Source organism: Plectropomus leopardus, chromosome 20 (assembly GCF_026936395.1).
Source record: "Plectropomus leopardus strain MGB_pleo_1.0 chromosome 20, ASM2693639v1, whole genome shotgun sequence".
Classification (NCBI taxonomy): domain Eukaryota; kingdom Metazoa; phylum Chordata; class Actinopteri; order Perciformes; family Serranidae; genus Plectropomus; species Plectropomus leopardus.
The window spans coordinates 20,437,989-20,459,949 of record NC_142195.1 but is presented as its reverse complement, the minus strand read 5'-3'; the positions used below and the strand labels follow the sequence as shown (position 1 = coordinate 20,459,949).

The 21,961-nt window shown below is 39.4% G+C and overlaps 1 protein-coding gene across 2 annotated transcripts in view; it reads right to left on the bottom strand.

Annotated features, from left to right (window-relative positions):
• Positions 1 to 21,961, bottom strand: part of plppr1 (phospholipid phosphatase related 1) — a 56,842-nt gene that overhangs the window by 27,307 nt on the left and 7,574 nt on the right. For both annotated transcript variants that reach the window (XM_042509927.2, XM_042509925.2), the window contains exon 2: positions 11,410 to 11,519. In XM_042509927.2, the coding sequence (XP_042365861.1) occupies positions 11,410 to 11,469 (60 nt within the window). In that variant the 5' untranslated portion in view covers positions 11,470 to 11,519. The remainder of the gene's footprint in view (positions 1 to 11,409; positions 11,520 to 21,961) is intronic.

The window sequence follows — 21,961 nt, the reverse complement described above, 5'->3', positions numbered from 1 at the left end:
ATAATGTTCAGCATCCCAACCATGGCAAAAGATATCCATGCTATTCAAATAAATTTTAGTGCTACCAAATATTTACTCTATATACTGTGGCACACACTCGGCTTCGGCAGAGTCACAGTACTACAGTATACCAGAGTATTCCAAAATTCTGATAGTATGATTTCTAATAAAATTAAATAGAGACACTTCTTCTATTCAAAAGAGACAGAAATACTGAGGTGATGTAGTGCACAGCATGCACCACCAGAGATCAGTCTCTGCTGGTGCAACAGGCAGCTGCACTAACAAAGATAGCGACTGCGAGTGGTGGGGATGACGTTAAAGGACGAGTAAAAAAACAACTAGACAACAGGGAAAACAGCGTGTAAAGAGCCAGCCCATTTTCACATCTTCTGACCAAACCAGAGTTGGTGATTTTTGGAACATTGACTAACTAAAACTGTATTGGTGAGTTTTATTTTGTTTCTGACATTCCCAAACTATATTTAAACATAGACAACTGTGGTTTGCCACAATATAAATGCTCTGATTTCATATACAACTCCCTTAACATTAGAATCAGCTACTATACTAATAAGAGCGCCGTCTTCTAACAGTGATGACACCTCACAAGCTCTATTTCAGACTGGTTTGGAGTACTGACCAGGGTTAAGGGCGAGACAGATTAAGGTGTTACAGTAACACATACTTTTGTAGTCTTTCGAGAGTACCTGGAACTACCTAACACTTGTAGCAGCTCACTTTTTCAAGCCATTCATCAACTGTCAATTAATCACGTAAATCATGTCCAACATTTTAGGAAAGCTTCCCTTTTTTAAATTGACATCCTCTTAACTTGTCAAGCCAGTGATTACAGGTGATAATTGAACAGGCCACTGACATCATCTTAAGCAGTAGTTTTTAGTTACCTCTGTGAAAGTTAAATTATTACCATTATGTAAGAGTTTCTGTGCATTTTCAGTTTACACAAATGTTATAGTTGAAACAGATCAGTCAGATCAGCTGTCAATCACAGATGCATCCTGTGCACTTGAGCCCGTGTACTTTTTGTTTGATATCCTCATGCTTGGGTAAAAAGCCACCACATTTAGGCTTGTATAGCACTTTTGTTGTATGTTACAATATACACTGACGTATGATTCCTAAAATGCATTTCCCTTGCAGCAGCAAATGGTAAACAGCTCATGGCTGTCTTGAGTCAGACACTGCAACAAAAGTGAAACACTAGAGCTGTTTCAACGAATTGCAGCAATAAGCCTTTACCAATTAACTAAACGGACAAGTTGCAAATGCAAAAATATTATCCTCTGTAATAAACGGAGGGAGTTTGAACCAGACTGGACAATATGGTCGGTGGTGTTCAGACTGTGAAGGCAAGAACACGACTGTGATTACAGAGGAGAGGAGAGAAATGTTGGCAGATCTACACTTGTGACAGATGGCCATGCGGAGATGTCCAGGTGTGTGTGTGTTTGTGTGTGTGTGTGTGTGTGAGTGTGTGTGTATGTGTGCGTGGTGTGCTTTATCAGTTTCTATGCCAACTTCTGAATAACACTGAGCTAGTTAGCAATATTTTTTTCTTTCTCCTGTTATAACAAAGGTACCCTGCCATGGAGAACATTTTTACACACTTGACATGCATCAGCAAGGACCGGTCTGAGGAACTATAATCCGTGGTTGCACACGAATTTGCCAGATCATGGCTATATTTATAACAGCATACAGCAAAGTGAAGCCACTCAAATGAACACAAGTTTTCAAATTGATCAAAAAAATCCTCTCGCTCCTTCATCCTTAAGCTACTTGTCAACAAACAGCATCCAAATCACAGAGACAGACAGATATGGGATAATTTCCTAATTCTATGTTGTTCCACAAACACGCTGCAGCACGGTAATCGGCTAAAACATTATTCATAGGTCTCCTCTGAAAATATGTAAATACCTACGCTTGCAGAAATGCCATGTTAATACCTTGTGGGATCACATACCTACGGATGTCAGGTTTACAAGGAAATACCTGAAACGGCTTGGATAGATTAATAAGAGGGTGTACACTAGAGTACACATGTTGAACTTTGTTATTACTGTGATTTCATTTAATTTGACCTTTACCTCATTTGCATTTTAAAAAAATACCAAAGCTTGCCTCGAGCTGAATCACAACCACATTTGTATGCATTAACCAGCCTGGGTTCAGCCTGAGAAGTTAAGGCTATTGGTGCAAAGCAATGAGCTTGTGGGGAAGATCGAGATGCCCTTGAACCATTTCTACACTCCTGCATTCATCCCAATCACACTCTCTCTTCTAGATCTCTATAAAACTTATATTTCCTCTATCACTCACCCCGCCTCCATCTACTTCTCCAAACTATAAATCAGAGAGAGCCGTAAACAAGCAGTGAGCTATTAGATGTGATGAGAGTCATTGGGCTGTAGCAAATTACCAAAACAGGCCACAAGAGACAAGCAATTTGAGCTTGTTCAGCGTGATCTTACTCTCCTCTTCTCTCGTCCGTCCTGTTGTCTGTAACAGACCTCACTTGGTTCTGAGTCAGGTCAATATATACTTAATTTACTCAAGCACTGTACTTAAATGTAATTTTGAGGTACTACATTTATTTTGTAACCTCTTAAAAGAATACTTCACACCATAAATGATAATATATATATATATCAGTTACTCACATAATGTTGCATTGATTTTGTCAAGAAAATTTTGTTTTTCTCGCATGCCTCCATGGTGAATAAAGAATCCATAAACTGAGAATTAAAGTCATAGGGATCTACGTTTAACAACAGCAAAACTGTATTAAACTATCCATTTACAAACTCTCACATAACTCACACAGAGTATAATCCAAGTCTCATTTATCCAGTCATGCTCAGTAATTCCCAAATATAAAGATGGCCTTTTCCAACTGGAAGTGAACTAAAAGTAAAACCCATCGATGCTCTCTTCAGAGCCAGTCTCTATTGACAAAATCAGTAATTTTATCTCATTCAACATGGGAGCTGCTGGTCTACCATTCCCTTGATCAGTCAGTTTGTTTGTGTTATTGTATGACTCTGATTATCTGATCAAACCCTTTAAAACAATAAAAATCACACCATAACACAAATAAACTAATCAAGGCCGCTGTGGACCAGCAGCTCCAGTGTTCAGTGACGTCAAATTACTGCTTTTGTCAATAGGGTCTTGCTTTGAAAAGAGCATGGGACATTCTGCACAATAAGCACTTTTTTGTTACTTTAAATGTATTTTTACATTGTAGCATTGCTAATTCTTTAAAGTAAAAGATATGAGTGCTTCCTCCACCTCTGGCCAACACTACTGAAATGAAAATAATGGTGCAGTGTAATCACTGAAGGCCGGTGGCCATTTCTGTAATTTTTTTATGAGCTGGCTTTTTTTCGTGACAGTTCTACACCTGGACAAGTGTCCCTTTCTCTGTAAAGCATAACTTGTGTCTCCATTATATTCACTCCCCAGCCGGCGTCATGCTGCATTAGCTGTGTGAAGGGCAGACTGACGAGACTGGCTGTCGTAAAATGGTTATACAAAGATACTGCAGCACGCCATTATCTTCCTCACTTGGAGGGTACAATTCACTTCTTTTACCAGAGACTCTGGCAGGGCATTTTGGTGCAGCCTCGCTGTTGAGTGCTAACATGCTACATTTCTCAGTGCCTTTTGGGTAAGTGTATCACTTCAGAGGAGTGGACAAGAATTACCTACTGCCACCATTACAAATCAATTACTTACGCCTCTAACAAAGATAAATCTCCAACTTTCTCAACCTTGAAACTGCACTGATCAATATTTTCAAATTAAAACTGGATCACATGACTGCTTGTGACGATACAGAGGTTGCTCATACCCACAGAGAATCATCATCCGATTCTGCATTTCCCCTCAGCTCATTTATAGCATTTTTAAGCATATTATCACAAACTTACTGGGGATGACTTGATTGACTGCTCTCAGCAAGTTTGTTTTCAGCTACACCAGGAAGACATTTTCTGCAAAAATGCTCTGGTTAATCCACTGTTTGCTACCTAACACCAAATGCAGACAGAGTTATCAGCTATCTGGTGAACTTAGAGCCTCTTTAGACCTGGTACTGACATGCATTTTTAGTGATCCGAACACAAGTGAATAGCCAAGACACATCGCTGTACACACATGTCTATCATGCATCGCCAGCAGACCACTTGTGGTGGTTATTTACACTTGTATTTAGCGCCGTCCACTTGTTATCTGATCACCCATAATGCATGCTAATATCAGGTCCAAGCAGGCTAGTAGAGGAGCATTTAGCAGCTAAAGAACCAAATATTTCCTTAAGCAGTTGGTGCAGATCAAACCAGAGCTGAAAGGAGAGTGAATATTAAACTTATTTTTATCAGGTGGACAGAGACATGACTCCAAATGAATGCTAATATGCTCTGTGCATGCTGGATGTGTACGTACTGTTCCAAAGGTGTGATAGCCCGTCCCCCATACTGGCTTTGGGGGTGTTACCATAGTACCATAGCCTATAGGTTTAGTCATGACCGAGTTACTGTATGTTTGCTTTTCTGACAGATTTGTAACCACTTTGCAATATTCGTTAGTTCTATGATTGTAATTGCTTTCTACGCAGCCAATTTAATCATAATAAAACCCCAAACCCAATTAAATTTTTATCCATCACTCCCCTGCGCTCCCAGTCTCTTCCCTTCCACGTCTCCTCCACTTTGCAATCTTTTTACTGTCAGTCCCACCGCCCATCTCCTCCTTCACACCCTGAAAACAACCAGGAAAACGTTATATAAATCCTACACCAAGTCCTAGATTTTCATTTCACTGTCATGTTGTGTTAGTAGACTGGAAAAAGAGACTGACAGAAATGGGCATCTTAGTCTGGCTTGCCCGGATTTAGACCATGATGCTACACTTCTGTTGTCAAAATTGTCTTTAAGTGACACACGAGGCAGCTTCTCATTTCTGTTTTTTCTATGCAAAACGCTAGAGTGTAATAATGAATAATCAGCTGTTAAACTAGAGTCTGTCTTTTACAGTCTTTACTCAAAAATGAAATTATTAACTGTTGTATTAAATAGTTTCAAATAAAAAAAATTCCAGGTATAACAAAGACGTCCTTTTCTTGATGCAGGCTCATTGTTATGTTACATACAGCATCTTATGCCATTCAAGGGTACGTCTGGGTCAGACTGCAAAGACTTTTATGCCTGTTTTTCATTCAGCCCCACATGCAGTTATTTATATTGTATGTGTCTTATTCTATCTACTTCTCACTTCCTATAAAGGTCACCTGTCTCTGTGTGGATTGAATATAACTAGTTCTAAAGACTGTAATGTTATAGATACTTTCCTCAGGTGAAGTTTAACTCAAAGTAAACTTTGTTGAGTCAAGATCACCACATTATTATCTATTTTTTAAACTTAACAAAAGTCATAACAATCCCATTCTTAAACTGGGCCTGCAGTATGAGATCTCCTTCTGCTGCCTTAATGGGTCACATACACAAACGCAGTACGTGGCCACAAATTCGATTAAAACAGCATTGCACATTTGCAGATTAATTAGTCTTTAGGCATTAGTCTTATAGGTATGCTGTGCAAACCTCAATCATCACTTATGACCCACTAGAAGTGTGTGGAAATATTTATCTGCAGATACGCTGCCCTCTGCCTGTATTTTCTTATTTTCTCCTTATTTAGCTGTGGTTGGGACTTTCATGGGCCTGTACCCCCACAGGTTGGGACTATATTTAAAAAGTAGCAACCAGGTTCAAAACCACTGGTAGCACACATCCAAGAGGAATCTACAAAAATTGCTGACACAGAGCTGAAAAAAGGACAGAAAAGAGGCAAAAGGACAGAAGAGAATGGGTATGGAGGGCAACATGGAAATAGGCATCGGCCTAGTTCCCTCATCAAAAAGGGTGTGTCTATTAGGAGCTGCTCCCAGCCAGAGTGATCACCTGCAAACAATCAACTGCAATCAAGCCACTCAGGATATAAGCCTCAGTCTCCCTCTAGCAAGTCCCAGATTGTTTTGTGTTCATGACCAACTCTCAAGCCACATGCTCAACCCTTGTTTCTGTGACCTGTTAGTGACATCTGCTCTGTTTTCAATATGACAAGGAATTTGCCCGACCTTCGCCTGTACCTCTGCCACACAGCCTGACCTTTCAGATTTTTTTGTTAGCCTCAGTCCATTGTTTGAAAGTGATGTCAGTGCAGGTTTCAAAGGGATAATATTCCCCCAATTTCAAAAGACAAAATCATCGCTGTAACATACACAAATGACTACCTGTCCTCTGCTCAGCCTAAAGTCAAAATCTCCAGCTGCCGGCTTCACAGCTTGCAGCCATCTTCCCTGTCCAAACGTAATCAAAACTAGCAGGTTTAATTAGGCTGTGCGCTGTTCCAAAACTAAATTTAACATGCGATTCCCCAGATAAAAGCCCCGTTTTAGAATCCCCCAAGTTAAAAAATCATATTGCGTCAGTGCAGCCAAGAGAGAGAGACGGAGCGACATCAAAAACAATCTCTCCCTGCAGGAATGGGTTTTTTGTTTTTGAAATAATGACAGCCCAGAACATGATTACGCCATACTGGTGGAGGAATCTGAGCGAGATGAAAGAGGGAGATCATCTCTGAGGTTGACAGTTGGAAATCTTCACAAATGATAGTCAAGAGATTGGTTCATTTCCTTACAGCTTGGTGCGGTTGGTGTTTTGAAAAGACTTCACAAGGCCCTCGCTTTCAGTACACAAAACCTGAGAAGTGGTCCTAGTTAGATGAATGAAAGCCCGGGGCTCTGTGTGTTACATAATCTCATCCAAGGGGAGGGACAGGATATATCTATGCTATCCTCATTCTTCACTGCTCACCTCCACAGCTCTGCCTTTTAATTAATTTCTCATAATTTTTGCAACCTTTCACTTCCTTCCCACGATTCCTCATCCTCCCCAGCTCATCTTTCCTTCGCCTCCCTTGTGTCCCGTCTTCCTGTTGCACTTTATCCCAGTCTGCTCATCCTATTTTTATTCCCTTTCATCCTGTTTTGTCTTTCACAGTAATGGCAAATGCAACAGCGAATGATCGTCTTGAGGTTTCCAAAAAGCAACAAGTTACATGACTAAATAAACATATCACCATAAATAAGCATCTTCGCTGTCACGCTGCCTCTGGCTATGGAGCTACTCCAATCAGGAGGCTTTGTTTCGGTCATGTGATGGCACTGTCCCTCTCCCTTGCTCTGTTCATGACAGGCAGGGTGAGTAAGAAAAAGACAGCCAAAAAAAAGATGAAACATAGGGCAGGGAAAGAGTGATGGAGCGACACAGAGGAGGATAAAGAAGGTGAAAGGGAGGAAGAGCTCCTATGACACAGTGAGATACAGGAAGAGATGAGGGGAGGGATGGAGGGGAGGAGGGGCGAGAGAGAAACAAGGCTGTGAGGGTGTGACAGAGACATCAAAGAGAGAGAGACAGAGAGAGCAGGGACAGGAGGAGTGAGACAGGGAGGTGGTTGTGATGCCTCTGAGAGCTGTCCGTGAAAAAGAGGGGGAGGAAGTGTAATAGAGTCATGAAAATTAAAGAAAGCTTGCTACTCAATGGGCTGTTACAGTGTCTCTCTCAAGAGCACTCTGCCTCTCCTCTGCTGCAACATGGAGAAAATACACACAACATGATGCATTTTTTGGATACTGAGACAGTGATATTGAGACAAAATTTCACTGTATTTTGCTCCAAAAGATCCTTAAGGACACTTTCTAATGTAAAAAAATCAACATTTTTGTGAAGTTATTTTAAACTTTAATATCACAGCGCTGGGTGACAATGCAATGTTATTGTTCCGGCGACCCGAAATTCCAAAGCCACATCAGGCCGAAAAATGTCCCATTGGACCAAAAGCCCATTTCTCCAACAAACTGTGATGTCAAAAGGCAAACACCCATTTCTTCAAAGTCCTGTTTCTCTGGGGAGAAAAACACTCACTGTAGTTGATTTCAACTTTCCCAGCAGTGTTTGTTACGCGCCGCTGCGGCATTTCCCAGCCACATTTGAGCCACCTGCCCTGTGTTAGTCTGGCAACCTGTCCAGGCTGTGCCTCACCTTTCACGTAATGTCTGCTGGGATATCCTCCAGCCCCCCCAGTAACGCTTAAGAGGATAAATGTCAACAGCTGATAAGCTGAATCTCCCTCATGTCCTTCAAACTCAATGTGGTAAGAATTTTTTGCAAGAAAAATTATCTTCTCCAAACCATAGATGAGACAACCTTGACGACATCATCCTTATGAAACTTGTGAACATCATTTCCCCTTCTCTCATCCTCTGCAGTGATATGAACTAATTCAGTAATATCACAGCCATTTCTGGAACTTGTAATGGTTTTAATTTTTTCAACAGACAGCCAAACCCTGGTGGAGATTCTTCAATAACCAATAACTGCTGCCCGCTGATTTGCTTCATTCTGTGATGAACAACTTTGAAGATGCACATATTGCTATGGCAACAGTGAAGTCTCCAAAACTGATTTTTAACACAAAATCTGACCATCAATCGAATTAGCAGACGGTTTCATCATAAACAGTGACGACATTTCGCAGTCTGATGGCTCATACTGACTTAGTGTCACACTCCACACAAATTCCAAATGAGATGAATGATCAGGAAGTTCGGTTATGTTGTTTCTCCTGTTTTACCAGAAAAAGAAGTGTTCATACTTAAATCTACTTGCGATTGTTTATATTTTCACATCGTCCAATTAGCTTACACAAAAATTGCCAATGGGGAGAAGGAAAGGTTGGGAGAAGTTATGTCACAGCACGTCAGCATGGATGACTTACTTTTAGTGTCAAAAAAAAATACAGCATCTGTGACCGTTTTATCCAGACATCAAACAAATCTATTTAATAGCAATGTCTCCTGTAGTCAAAGAACAGCTCCCTCTTAAAAGCTCACATGTCTGTGTTTGGTGCAACAACATCCCAGCATTATGTCCTGTTTGACATTATTTTCTTTAATTCCATGATCCAAATCATATCTATAACATTTAGTTCTTTTAAGCCCAGTCCAGACAAAATAGTGACAGCAGATGAGTTGAAACTTGCAACTTTCTGCAATGTGCCGGTCTGCATCATTCTGAAAACCTGCCAGTTTACACAAGTGCGACTAGACAAGGCAGTATATCATTTCCATAGCAATGACTTTATCTACTTCTGTTCTAATTTTCAGCTCTGTGGGTTTATTCTGTAGCACACTATCTTGTGTAGCTTCGTAAAAAAAATAGAATGAAGATAGTTATAGTGAGGTACTTGCTTACAGGTGCATATCTAGTGGTGATGAAACGGCCAAAACATAAACAAATACACCACAGAATAACCGGCAGCAATTAATCTGTCAATGAGTGTGTGTGCAACCCACCGTTTGGCATGGACACAACATGAGGACAGAGACCGACATATGTCAAAAGCTGCAGGAATTTAAATGAGACAGGATCTGGCTCGCTCCCTCTCTCCCTCAACATTAATAAACAGTTTTATCTTGTTGATAATCTTTGGTCTGAACTGAGCAAAGTTTTGTTGAAATGCAGGATGTCAGATCCATGGAAAAGAGACAGAAAAAAAGTCTGTAATAAAGGAATTCACCCATCGCTTATGCTTATTTACGGGGTTCCAAATGCACAGCAGGGTACAAACTATGCCGATTATTAGCTCTATATAGTAAGTCAGAAAAAAATGCTTTGACATCAGCATAGCAACAACCACCTTTGAGTCATCAATATGTGCAGATATCGCCAATCAGTTCTCATTAACCCCCCTGTGGTTACACATCCCAATTAAACACACTGCACAACCATGATTAGCAATGTCCAACTGAGCATTTCACGCTGAGCTCCAGCCAAGACACTTGAAAGCTGCAAATGAGCAAATTGCTGTACAATGATGACAGGCTGTCCAACAGGAGGACTGTCTTTAGATGATGAAGCACTTTGTGATGATTAATTGTGTCACAATTAACAGAAAAAAAATTAACATGAGGATGGTGCTCAAAATGTGTCTGTATCCACAACATTTTCTATGTTAACAGTTGCTGTAAAGGGCGATATTTTGTGGGAGTACAAGTGACACTTTAATTGACACGAGTGGGATTTCAAATATGGCAATCATAGCATGTATGTCTCACTTATTCTGACAGACACAAATAAGAATCGGCATCGCACCATGTACCAGTGTATTCAGCTGATTTCTATCACCATTCTCGAGTGAACACGGGAGGGTGAAGTGCTTCTCAGTCACTCTGAGAAGAGCTTGTACCTGATATTAAACTGTCAAAAACTGATTTCCCTGGCTCCTGTTATTCCTGATGTGTTGAGGGTAATGCAGAGCAAAAGTGCAAAGTTAAATTTTAAGGAGCTAAACCAAAAATTTAAAAAATTGCTCAGTTAAACTCAGTTTTTTTAAAGGTGATACATAAATAAAGCTATGATTGTTGTTATTATTATCATTATTATTATTATTATTACCTGATATTTTTCTATTATTGTTATTTTTTTTTAGAATTATCTAAATCTACTGATTTCTTTATTTGTGGAGCAATTCTCACAAAGTTGCTCATTGCCTTTTTCCCCATGTTTTTGAGAGAAACTACAGGGTGCAAAGGTTTAAATGATTTCCAACGGTGTCTGAATGCAGCACAAGAAAAGCAATGTGACTCCAGGTTTCAAAGTTAATGTGTCTGAAAGTGCATAAAAGTACTGTGATTCTTACATAACAAGTACAAATGCAACAAAAATAGAAAATATCCCACAAGGCTTCTCCAAAAACGTAGCGGGAACATCATGAATCAAAGGGGAAATTATTTTTTAAAAAAGTCACTTTCACTGATCTTGGAGGACATACCCGCACAATTCCTTTAAAGTGTGAAAGAGTTGTATGGTGCGAAGCTGTCAGAAAATATGACACAAAAGTCAATCAAGAAGAAGGCATGGGATAAAAGAAGAGGTGTAAATGCATCTGAGACTGTTAAGCAGGATGTTTCATCAGAGCAGCGTGTGTGTGTGTGTGTGTGTGAGAGTGAAAGAGGGTGAGAGAGAGATTAATGCAGGGCGTCCTGAGACATCTCTCTGATTAAGGACTTTCAGCCAACATGGTAATTAAATATGGAGGAGCAGAACAATTCTTACACACACATTCTGCTTTCCAGTCATTCCAACACTTAACGCTCTGGTTAGCTGTGTATAATTTACCAGAGGAGGTCATTTGCTAATGGTTAAATTGTCACACACACACACACACACACACACACACACACACACACACACACACACACAGACTCTTCATACATATCCCTCAAACCAGGATTAAAATTCACACTCGGCCTCTCACCTCTACAAAGATGAAACATGGGATGATGGAGTAGCTGCGCAGGGTGTTGTTGGACGCCATCTTGTCTCCTGTCGGGAGACTTCTCCTCTCAGGATTCACGGCAGCTCACTCTGCAAAGAAGGGAACATCGAGTGTCAGTGCTCATTATCTGATACTGACAGAAACACAGCCATGCCACCTCTGCCTATTACACTGGATCTATATTATCAGTCAGAGAAATTAAGTATTGATGAGAACTACTCGCAGTATTCACTGATCATCTGCAGCATGAAAGTGCTTTATTATCACTGATGATTAGGGGTGTAAGGAAAGATCAATACAATTGAGTATCACGATATTATGTTTTGTGATGCTGTATCAATGTTTAATTGAGAGTATACAAGCACAGGTTGTGGCAGTGGTTCATTTTGTGTCTTGCATTAAAACCCTTGCCCACTAGATCCCTCAGTGATGTAATCTATCTTTGCCATTGGACTCTTCTTCTCCAACTTAACAACATATCAGAGAACACAGGCCTATGAAACATAGTCATAAAAGATGCACTGCCAGCTCTTAAAATGAAAACCCCAATATATTCCCTTGCTTACATTATCGCAGTATTTCACATGAATATCAAATCATAACCATGATGATGATGCATATTGTATCACCTGATTCTTGCCAGGCACAGCCCTGCTGACTGTCACATTTCAAAGACTTGATGACAGTTCATTGAACTTTTGGAAGTCAGTCCATATTTGTGAGAATAAATAAATAAATAAATAATAATAATAATAATAAAAGCTAAAAAGCAATATATAAGGGGAGCTTTTCTTTATAGAGCAGTACTATCCTAAAAACACATCAGCTGTCATTTACTCTGCACAAAGCAGGCTGTTCTCATGCACTGTTTGTAAGCATTTGAAACATTACCTACATTAGTTTATTTGCCTAAACCTAACCTACGTAAGTCTACGCAGCTAACCCCATTCCTGGGTGCTAATATTTTTTATATCATACGAGCCCTAGTATGTGCATTTTTGTAATTTATACAAACTGTTATACAAAGATCGGTGACACAGAGGTGATTCAATGACAAAACGATTGTCAAATACTACTTTTAGGAAGCAAACTTGATAAAGCACCTCTCGCCTAGTGGCAGAAAAGGGCGAGCATAGCAGCTCGAATGAGGTTTTTCTTTCATAAATTCGTTCTGGGGATCCAAAAAACTCCCAGAGCATCTTGGAGATTCAACCCCTGTGTTGTGTCTTAGATCTCCACTTGCATCACTTTCCAGTCAGCTGTGCCCCCAAAACCTCAAGAGAAAAGGACTGGAAGCTTCCTTAGTATCAGCCACAGCCAGGCCTGGTAGAGGCACCTGCAGACGTTCCAGTTAGGGACAATAGCAAACATCTGTACTGAATTGAATTGAAATTAAATTGCATCGTGGCAGACTTTGTGATATCAGCAAATATGATATTGTGGTCTGAAGAATCGATATAATATCATATTGCAATGAAACACATGATTTACCCCCTTACAAGGTGCTTGACTTGCATGAAAAGTTCCAAACTACAATTTTCAATAATATAAAATAGCAAATCCTCATATTTGATCACCTACACCTTGAAAAATGTTTGCATTTTGCTTGATAAATGACTCAGCAATGCAAATCAAGGTTTTGTGGACCTTAGAGTTAAAGACTGGGTTAATCAAAGTATACAAAATATAGTTTGTAAAAGTTATCTGTTAAGGCTGGCAGAACTAAAAGATCTCTTGTGTGGCAAAGTGTGTAGAAGAACTACGAACACAAAAACGCAACTGATCCTATCTGCCAATAGATTGCCCATAAATCGTACAAACTGGACCTTAAAGACCCTGGTAACACTTAAGCTAAGGAATGGCTGCATACTGTGCTGTAATATATTTCTCAGCATTAGTTAAAGCCTATTTTGTTGCATTTTCAACAGCAATGGGTCTATATTTGCCCTCTGGAGATATTTGTTACAAACACATCAGATTTTCATATCACAAGTAACAGTATTATTTAAATGTACATAGAATTAACTTTAACTACTCTCTGCTGGTATACACAACCAGCAGAGACCAAAACCACACTGATAGAACTGATCCTCAGCACTCAAGGACAGTTTCTGGTGCCGCCTCCGTTGCCCTGTCATCGTGTTTTACTGCATTTCATTACAGCTTCTAATTGTCACGAACAATGCCATGGCATTTCCCCACAGACAATAACTGTCTCGTTAGTGAGAGTGGGAAACAAATGGAAATATGTGGAGAACAGGAGAATATCGGAAAAATGAAATTGCTGTGATATGTTTGCCTTTCTGGCTCCAGACAAGGATGAAATGGCTTGTCACTCACTCGTAGTGTTCTTTTCAATTGCTGAGAACTGACAGTGCAAGTGGGAGGTGTTTTGCAGTGTCACTAGATTATGTGGTTTATAAAAGTAGTTCTGAAAAGCCAGATATAACAGTATCTGCTGTAGAAATCGATTTAATGGTATTAATCAACAAAGCTATGACCCCCCCTACAGATATTTAATGGTCATAAATGTGTTATGGTGCTTTAATCATGCTTAATTTCCCACTAAAGAGTAACGTTGTGTCTGATTTGAGCTCTCTCTCTTTCTGCTGTGCAGTTCTGCCTGATGAAAGGCAGCGAGTGTAAAAAAGGATTGTGGAGAGGAGGTTTGTTGTGGAGCCAAATTGGAAAGAAAGGGAGCAGCGGAGCATTTCAAATTCTACATTTAAAACATTTTTTTATCAACTGATGTTTTTTTTTTTGTAATGAATTGTCCTTGAGCACCGGCTGCTCATTCTAACCTCTGGAGAGACGATTAAGTCAGCTTCAGTTGAATTTCAACATAACATATTTCTGCTATTATGTTGACAAGATTGACACCTTTGTTTCACTTTATACCTTTTTACAGGATATAGGATTTTAGCACAGAGTTTTGTGATAAAAAAAATTCTTATCTGAAAGCATTACAAAACACACCAAACATCCAGGACGGAGAGACCCACTACCGTATTCTTATATTTAACCGACAGGTATCAAACTCCTCCTCTATCTCTCGGAAAGAAAGCAAATAAGCATATTTCCCAGAATGTCGAAATGTTGCTCTATGGGTCAATGCTGAAGGTAGAAAAGGTTGTGACCGTCCTATATCAAAGTGAAGCCCATGCAAAAGTGCCAAAGACTGCAGTTTGTTGAGCAGCCACTAGAGGCTGGCTCCAAAACAGAGTAAATCCCCACCGACCCCCGACCCACATGTTAAAAATATATATGTGTGTGTGTGTGTGTGTGTGTGTGTGTGTGTGTGTGTGTGTTTCCTAGGGAGTCTTTATGGAAGCACAAGGAGAGCTTGACCTTTTAAACTGAAGGTGTATATTTGGACATATTTGAAAGCTTGTTAGCTCGGAGGAGAGCATAACAGCATGTCATGACAGTCCCAAAGTGTCTCATAGCTGCCTTGTGCTCTGGTCTGTTTTGGCCTCTTCCTTGATTGAATCCACCCTGTATGATGTGGCTATTTGATTGTGAAGGGCTTACTCCATAACCTGACATTTAATACTGACATTTTAACTTCACTGCACAATTTGCTCAAACTCTGCTGCATCTGAAATAGGAGAATCTTGATGTTCATCTACAAACAACTCAAACAGTATGTAATATAGTAGAAAAATATAAAAATGGAAACTACTGTACAGAAAAATTCCAACCTTACCCATCCTTTCTGTAAAATTAGAGTATATCGTGAAGAGCCCATTAAGCTCAGTGACAGCAGCATTGTCACTACTTGTAGTTGCTGTATTATAAGCACAAACTGCAAACCTTACACTGACAAAGGAAAACACTAGTCAAACTCTCGTCGTAGTTCGAAACCAAACACTTCAATCTCACTGAGTCATTCGGTTCAGGAAGACAGTGATGCTGGCAGGTCTAATCAGTCCCTAAATGCCTGTCTCATCTCATTTAACACTCAATCCCAGCTAATCAACCTGACGTTAGATGGAAACAATCTGACCCTCAGTCTCTCAACTCTCACAGCTTTTCACACAGAAAAAAAAACCGTCTGTTTTGCATCTATATATGTAACATAACTCAGCACCTGCCGTGTAGCACTTAAAATTTTTACACCTGTGCGTTAGTTCTGGGCAGTACCCATTTTAATTTCCTGTACAATATGAATTTTGTCATACTGAGCTGAAACAATTGCTCTAACTCTTCAATAGGCAGCCACTAAGAGCGTTATGCGTGGGGTAAGCTGTGTAGAGCGTATTGAGAGGATCCTTACTGACTGTGTATATATCCTCAATTATAACTCTATAACACAACAATTAATATACCATAACTAACTCTCTTTAATAGTAAATACACCATGTTACACAATAATTTGTGTCACATAAACAGTTTGTAACATTAATAATTTACAAATTTGCAAACTTAATCTGCTGAGCAGCTTTATTGCTACAGTTTAAGATCAGAAAAGAGAGATGGATGATGAAGAAGAAAGACCACAGATGCACCAGAGCAGGACCCCATGAACGCTAATCAGCATTGCCTCCAGTTTTTCCAAGTGGCCACTCAGGTTACTGCAGCAAAAAATCTCCTCATTCCAGTTAGGCAGTCGTTTTTTGTTGTTGTTTTTTTAAGCTAATACAGTCTCTGACTTTGTTTGATATATAGTGTCCACAAAACACAGGAAACACAGTGTAGGAACACTTGCAACTTACTCCATTACCTCAGCAAAAAAATCTGCTGAAATATGCAATTAGGGTTGTAAAATTTGACAGCATCAACCAGTAGCACCAGTGAAACAGTGAAGCCGAAAAGTCAGGAGCCATGATTCCAACACTGTATTTGAGGTTTTACCAGAGCAAATATGCCAAATTGTCTCAACATTAACCCTATACATGACACTGAAAATTAAAGCAAGCTGGAAGTGGAGCTACACACAGTTGCTACTTTTTTGTTTCCTTTTGCAGTTTGGACAATAAAAATTGTTCACATTGTGCAACTGATTCATGCATTCTGATAAATTTTGTGGGTCAAGCAAACCCCATAGTCAAAGCCTTTAGTATTTGCATAATGACAATAAAATGGTTTTATATTCTATGTCTACTGTCTCCTGACAGTAGAATATGACACTAGAGATCCATAAAGGCCCAGCAACAAATAAATACTGTTTTATACATAGAAACCAAGTCAAAATCTTTGAAAATACTACTGCAAATGATCAAACACACAAAAATCAAATCAGTGCCAGCTAAAGAGCTGGTGGAGACTCAAAGACACTTCAGCAGGGTGGATAGCTGTCGAGCAAGGTTGGACTAAAGTTTTCCAGTTGACGGATGGTCTCACACTTCACTAAAACTGCAAACACCTACATTAAAAGTCTTACATGCCATGTACACTTAATTGCTTTCCATAAATCCATAAAAAATGCTACTGCTAGACATCCTTGAGATCCGTCTCAGTTCACATTAACAGTGTAATCGGCCTCCAGTGACTCAGTGACTTTTCAGATCATGGCAGGTTGGGAAGCATCAACTCCAGAGAGGAAATTAAGTAGTCATGTTTTTAATGTAGTTTAAAAAGCCCCTAAAATTAAATGACCATAATAATCACATTTACACCGTTCTACTTCTGATACTCCAATATATGTGGTGAAGTTTTCTCTACTACCACCAACGGGAGTTGAATTATTCATCATTTCTGCAGCTTGCTCCACTGAACCATGGTTTTATCAAGCCAGTCAAATGGAAACAGTTCATGTAGACAACTGTGATTTTTATCTCACTGAAAAAATTAGATTTCTGTTTTTTCATTACCTACACCATTGTTTTTTGTATGTACAGCGGTAATGAGTAACAGATCATAACTACAGAGAAAAAGAGGGGTTGGGGCTCATGGGATAAGTCTTAATGTATCATAATATAATACGATACAATAGGTGCACCACAGCATATAATGCACAATATATCATAAGGCAAACGCCTGTGGTCATACTACTTAAACAAAACAAAAAAACATATATCCATGAAGAATAAGTACAATCAAAACCAAAAATAATTTACTGACCATATCACTGTGTTTGTTTACAATTTTCACCACTTGCTGGTGTACGGACCTCGATCGCTTACTGTGTATTGTAAAGAGGAGAATATATTGCAAATATAGCATAAACTTATATTAATATTGATCTTTTTGGGTGAGTCTTTTTAGGTGGCTAAACTACCATTTGCTGCTGACCCCATCCACAGCAGTACAGTAGCTATATATCTGGTTGATCAAAGATGCTAGCAAAGCAACACAATACATAAAATAAGCACAGCAGAAACATCAGATAGGTTGAAGCACACTGTTTAGATTCATATCTTTAAATGTTACAGTTGCAGCTGAAAATGACAACAGAAATAAATAAGTTTGTCAATTATATATATCTCCCAACTAAAACGATTGGTTGTTTAAAAGTGTGAATAACAGTTTCAGGGGGCTTTCACACCTGACCTGTTTGATACATTGCAAACATATTCCAGCCCATTAGTTTCAGCTCATTTAGGCCAAAATGAAAGCTGTCAAACAGCTGGACCAGCACAACCTAAAAAGGTTTCTTTCTAATTTGACTATAGTGCAATTTGTTTGTAGTATGAAGTCAAAGCAGAGCAACCACAGGGTTTTGTTGTTGTAGAAGAGAGATTTTAGCATAATTTCTAAAGCTAAACTACTATTAAACGATCATGCTGATCATTAGAACTGTCAAAGTGACATGCAACAAACGTAGAGATGCTACAGTACCATACAATACCATTTTTGCCTACCCGATACTGATTCAGATACAGTATCTAAACTTGCACATCAGCCAATGAGGAAAACCAATCATTGCATCAAAAATAAAAGTATTAGCTGAAAACCACTAACCCTGAAATGAAACCCTTGCATACTGCAAATGACACCTTTTCACTGGTGTAACAAAGAGCCAATACTGCTAACATTTTCTACAAGAGCAGTCACAGCAAAGAGTATTGATTTCCAGGAAAACTTCTGTTTTATCTGGGTGCAAAACTGCGTTTATGTTTATTGATAAAAATAACGCTGTATCAGATCAGTGCTTAGACTAGCATACTCGGCAAAAATAAAAAAATTTTTAAAAAATTCTGCAGAATCTGAGGTATATCCAAATCTAGTATCTGTATTAGTACACTTCTGAACAAAGGCCTAACTGGTGATGTTGCAGCCATTGTATACAGTGTGCAATCGTAAGCACAAGGCCACCATACAGCCCAGCAAACAACCATGATGTTCCCTGACCAATGTCAGTGTGTTGCAAAAGGTACAACATACGTATGCTTTGCTTCCTTTATGTATTTTGACAGTTCTTCATTATCAATCTTTAAAATCTCAATAAACCAGAAAAAGAGGAACTGTGTATTTTCTGAGTAGAACAATTAAACCAAACTACAAATACACAAGCGATGGTCGTATGGAAGTGATCAAACTAACAGTTAGTCAAACTAACAACTAACAAAACAGTGTTTGTGGTTTTTTTTGTTTGTTTTTTGTTTTTACACTGATCACAAAATTAACCCAGAGGTCTATTATAGTGCTATGACAACATACAGTGATTGCCATGCAAGAAGGCATGCCAAATCTCATGGTGTTTATTTTGTATGGACAGAAGCAGAAATAATGGCTGCCTTGAAAGGAGAACGTGTCATTTGATTAAAATTAGTGAGAAAGTGTTTTCTTTTTTTAAGCTAAAAGTGACTACAAACCTTCAATCTCTGGGACATGTGGTCTATTTTTGAAAAACTGTGCAGTAAATGCTTTTTATTTTGCCTCCTTCTGTGGGCAATGCTGCACAGGGAATAGGGAAAAAACTGGCAATTTGACAGTTGGACTGTGAGCTTGATGATTTGACTGGGGGCTCTGTGACAGATGATTTGAATCGGAAAATTTAAGGGGGCCGCACTCAGTGTCAAAGAGTTTACACTACATTCGCTTATTTCTCACTCAGCCACGCAGCTCTGAGGAGTCACAGCGCCGAACAATCGGACCTAGTCACAGTAAAGCCTTAACATGATTTCTCTTTTTCCCTCGCCTCGGGACATTGCAGTTTCAAAAGATGTTCCAAAGATCATAACGGAGGAGCATTTTTCTTCCAATTCCAAGAGCCAGTTAATTACAGTCGGATGAAAGGTGATCAGATTGTCTTCCCAGAGGCGAGCTCATCAAACGAGCTGCCTACAGGCCTTGTCAGGATTCATCAGTCTCTCCTCTCCACTCAGCCGGCCCGTGATGACTTTGTCTAGACGTGACTGCTCGCCTCTCAGAGACGGCAAGAGCTCGCTGTGAAATATTGAGCCCAGAAATATCATCTGATTGACCATCTCCTGGTCTCCCGCTGGGTTGTTCTGCCTGACTGTCTGAATGGGACTAAACTGTCACAATGACAGAGTTTGATGATAGAGCTAGGGAAATATTACCTTCAGTTATCACCGCCAGCATGTTGAAGGAGTAGCCCTGTGCCCTTCAGTCCCTCTGTACTTGACCGAAGGAGCATCAGTCGTTGAACTCTTACAAATGCTGGAATTTCAAATGCACTTCAAAACAAGTGATAAGAATATTCTGGGGTTTTGGCCTGTTGGTTGGACATAAGCAATCTTAAAGGTTAACTTATTTTAAACCTGGTGTCTGTTTTTTCACGTTTTTATGTCTGAGCAACTAATGGGGACAACAATCTTTGAAACTGGTCCAGTAATCCACTGATCAGCTCAGATTATTATTCTAAGTGTCTGACAACCTTAACAAAAAGATCTTCAAACTCAACAAATAAAGAGGGATCCTTTTCACAAAGAGAAAGATCCCTTTTGTTTAACCAGAAACATCCCCAAAATCACAATTGCCAAACTCACCAGCCTACATATAAATAAACTGTAAATTTTATTTCAAGCTGATGTTTATTGAAACAGTGGAAATACAAAGAAAGATGGCTTTTGTAGGTACATCTTTTGTGTGGATTAAGTTAATAAATAAGCCTACTCTTGCTGGCTTTTTTGCTTGATGGCCTTTATTCCACTTGCAGTGGTGTTGCGAGTTTAACAGACCACTGTCTGTCTCTCCACCATCTGTAGTGAATCACCAAGCACCAGAGACAACAGCAAAGCACAAGAGACTCATACTGAGATTAAACGATTGCTAATAACTTTGATAAATAACAAATAAACACTGCGTTTTGCTGTAAAATTATGGCGTGTGGCATTTCATGGCAGGTTGGCTGTGGAGTGGAGGAGAGAGTTTCACCAGTAAAAAAAACCTGTGTTACAACTGACATTTAACAAAGGACCAGATAATGGTTGATAGCTCAATACAGCTGATCCTGATCAGTCAAAAAAAATTCCTTATTCGGTACCAATACTTATCTATGAGATAGAACCACACAGCCCCTGTTTTCTTTAGCTGTGATGTATGGCCATCCAAACCCATTTGATAACAGTCATTGTGACTGCCTTACAGACCTGGTTAAAAGGTGTTCCCATTGTATATATAATATTATCATAATATTACAGCAGTATTTTCTCTGCTGATTTCCATAGGTTTATGTAAGGATGGCTATCATGAGGTTATTTTAAGTTTTAAGTTGTTTTTCCCATGAAAACCCAAGAACATTTTTTGTTGGAAAATGCGCCAACTCAGCATGCCAGCCCATATCCAAGCCTCCACACACCGTTGTGCCTTTTTATTTGACTACAGACAAATCATTCTTGGATGCTGAAAATGCTCCTGCTGTCACCAAAGTGTTATTCTTCACATTTATCATACAACCCTCATTTACTTAAAATCTCTTTTTCTACAAGATTTCTTCCTGAAATTATAACTAGGGTTCATGGCCAACAAGGTGTATACATCTCATTTTGAATTCCTCGTGTGCTGACTGCACGGCTGTGCACACACTCGCTCTCACAGACAGAGCTGTCCCATGGCTGCCACTCTTGCCAACAGAGCATCTTTGTTGCTATAAATAGTCTGTTTTCATACTTCCCTTGTGGCTTTCTTGAAAGTGATTTGTGGGAAATTAATCTATTTTTTTCCACTGAAAACAATAATAATGGGTTTTCTCACAAAGTGTTTGTTGACAAATCAGTACAGCTTCTATGACTAATCAATTTCAGTGCTTTTGTGCTACTTTTCTTGACGAATGTCATTCCAAACTTTGTCAGGCCATGATGAACTCACTCTTTCGTACACATAGAACTGTGTTAACATAAATAACAGTGTCGTCTTCCCTCTCCCATCTCCCCTCAGAGCTACACATCAGACAGGACAGTGACTCACAGCGGATAGAGCGAAAGGAACGGGAGAGTGAGGAACAGAGGAGACATGAGAAAGACAAACAGAGGAAGCAAAAAAGATAAAGTGAGGCGTAAATCATGTGTGAGAAGGTGGTTCAGTTAAGGGAGAAGAACTTTTGCTACCTCTCCTGGGACATAATGCATGTCATTTTCTGCAGGAGTTAGAGAAAAAGTCTATGTTTTCTCGTCTTACTGGC